At 36.5% G+C, this 2947-nt stretch overlaps 1 protein-coding gene across 1 annotated transcript in view; it reads left to right on the top strand.

The window, feature by feature from the left end:
• Nucleotides 1-2947, top strand: part of LOC107677958 (Kv channel-interacting protein 1-like) — a 20478-nt gene that overhangs the window by 16081 nt on the left and 1450 nt on the right. Inside the window, exons 2-3 of the mRNA XM_016473036.1 lie at nt 1947-2071; nt 2803-2872. Of these exons, the coding sequence (XP_016328522.1) occupies nt 1947-2071; nt 2803-2872 (195 nt within the window). The remainder of the gene's footprint in view (nt 1-1946; nt 2072-2802; nt 2873-2947) is intronic.

Here is a 2947-nt window from a genome sequence, read left to right as displayed (position 1 = left end):
CCCTTTAAGAAAAAGCCTTATGATAAAAGTGAGTCTTAAGAAGAGATTTAAAGGAGGATAATGTGCTTGCCTGTCTGAGATCCCCAGGCAGGGATTTCCACAGCTGAGGAGCACAGACAGCAAAAGCACATCACCTTTAGTGACAAGTCGAGATTTCAGAACCATTAGTATGGCCCTATCAGAGAATCTCAAGCAGCGATCAGGCTCATAGGGAGTTAACAAATCACAAATATAGACAGGAGCCTGACCCAAGGTTTTAAAAACAAGCAGTAAAATCTTAAAATCAACTCAGGTAACCAGTGAAGGGCAGGAAGGATCAGTATTCACTTCTCTTAGTGCGTGTTAAAAGCCTGGCAGCAGTGTTTTGAATGAGCTGAAGTCTTTGAATGTTTCACCTGCTGATACCAGAATAAAGTGCTTTACAGTAGTCAAATCTGGAGGAGATAAAAGCATGAATGCCCTTTTCTAAATGAGCAAAAGAAAGAAATTACTTAATCTTTGTTAGTTGCGTCAGTGTAAAGCAAGACTGCACCACTTTAGTCACCTGGGCCCTCATTTATCAACAGTGCGTATGCACAGATGTCTGCGTAATGAGTGCGTAAGAACAGGTTCACGCAAAGTGTGAGATCTACAAATTTGTACAGGTACTTATACGTAGGAATGTGTGTAAATATGAGCACAACTCTGAGCATGCTTACGCAGAGAATCTAGTGGTAGAATGGTGATACTACAAAGCAGTGGTGAGCGGTGACTTTTTTAACCGGGTATGATGAGTGCTAAGATTAAGCCCCCCTAAGTCATGTTTTGCTTGAAGATCAAATACTTATTTCACTCACTGAAATGCAAATCAATTTCTAACCTTTATATAATGTGTTTGTTCTGGATTTTTTGGTTGGTATTCTGTCTCTATACGTTAAAATAAACCTACCATTAAAATTACAGACCCTTAATTTCAATTGTAATGTACAATTGTGTATTATCTGCGTAGCAGTGGAAAGCAATGTCATGACTATGTATAATTTGACCCAAGGGTAACGTGTAAATAGAAAAGATAAAAATAGAAGGGTTAAAGGGTTACTTCACCCAAAAATTAAAATTCTGTCATTAATTATTCATCGAACTCGTAAGACCTTCGTTCATCTTCGGAACATAAATTAAGATATCTTGAATTAAATCCATGAGCTTTCTGACCCTGCATAGACAGCAAGGAAACTGACACGTTTAAGGCCCATGCAGGACATTGTTAAAATAGTCCATGTGAGTGGTTCAACTGTCATTTTGCGAAGCTATACAAGAATACTTTTTGTGCACATGTATTGTGGTACTCTCGTGGACACACGTCGAGGACTGACACGGAACAGAATAAATTGTTGAATTCGTTATGAAGTCGTTATTTTTATTTTCTTTGCGCACAAAAAGTATTCTTGTAGTTTCATAAAATTATGGTTGAACCACTGATGTCACATGGACTGTTTTAATGATGTCCTTACTACGTTTCTGGGCCTGGGAACATTTCAGTTGCATTGCTGTCCATGCAGGGTCAGAAAGCTCTTGTATTTCTTAAAAAATACCTTAATTTGTGTTCTGAAGATGAACAAAGGTCTTATGGGTTCGGAACGACATGAGCGTGACTAATTAATGACAGAATTTTCATTTTTGGGTGAAGTGACTAAAAGTGTCTTAGATTCAAGACATTTCAATATTTTCACACACTGCTCAGATTTGCAAAGATGAAGCCTGAGATTTTCATGTGAATGCAATCATTTCTCATCCAATTCTTAGCCTTACTCGGTCAACAACTGTCTTATTTGTCTCACTTTTATTTCTCTTAAGAAATTTAAGGAGGAGCATCTGAGAGAAAGTTGATATTTGCGAAAGAGCAACCTCTGTGCAAGCAGTGGTCATTTATCAGCCTGAAACTGACATGTGGCTTGCTTTCTCTCTAGATAATATAGATGATGAATTAGAGATGACAATGGTCTGCCATCGGCCGGAGGGTCTCGAGCAGCTCGAGGCGCAGACAAACTTCACCAAGCAAGAGCTACAAGTCCTTTACAGAGGCTTCAAAAATGTACGTTGCCCAGTATTTCTTATCTCATCCTTCTCATCGCTCACACATCTGCACATTTACTTTACACAAATGTCTTTTGACACATTTTGGAATCTGATAAGAAGCTTATAGTGTTTATGTAATATATCCTTATGCCTTAATATATTTTCTTATGAATCATCGCATCTCATCTGCATATACTGTCCCCGTGGTTCTGTTTGCCATGTCTCATCTGTCTTTCAAACTCTGTAAACTCTTATTGTTCCTCTTTGCATTATCCAGCATGTCACTAATCACTGTGTGCTAGCCTCAAGCAACAGTCAGCCAGTCATATTTCACAATACCAGCATTCATACGCTCTATTAGACACACATAAACAGTCAGGCTCAGCAACCCACACAGCGGCTCATATTTGTTTGGTTAAAAAAGCTTTACCAAAACCACTGTGTATTATATGGCAGCGTTTAAGCCCAACATACATACACACATATACATACATATATATATATTTTTTATACCATTCTCAGGAGTACGTGTTACATAACTGCAGGTGATTTGTGGAATAATTATTAAAAATGTATTGAAAAAAATCACATTATTATAATATTACAAATATGTTTTAATACAATTATTATATTATTTATATCATATTATATTATATTTATTAATTATTTCACTAGTTTGATTACTACAAGGGGCCTCAAGCCAATACTATGTTTATAATATAATGTTAATATGTTTTTTTCCCTCAGGAGTGTCCAAGTGGAGTAGTGAATGAGGAGACATTTAAACATATTTATGCACAGTTTTTTCCACATGGAGGTACTAAAAAAAATGAGAAATCCTTAAATATTACATGCTTTTTATGATAAATTTTAGATAATCAAAGTGTCTGTT

The sequence above is a fragment of the Sinocyclocheilus anshuiensis genome, unplaced genomic scaffold (assembly GCF_001515605.1).
Source record: "Sinocyclocheilus anshuiensis isolate Anshui unplaced genomic scaffold, SAMN03320099.WGS_v1.1 scaffold260, whole genome shotgun sequence".
Lineage (NCBI taxonomy): Eukaryota > Metazoa > Chordata > Actinopteri > Cypriniformes > Cyprinidae > Sinocyclocheilus > Sinocyclocheilus anshuiensis.
The sequence above is the reverse complement of the archived record's forward strand: the minus strand, read 5'-3'. Positions and strand labels throughout refer to the sequence as shown.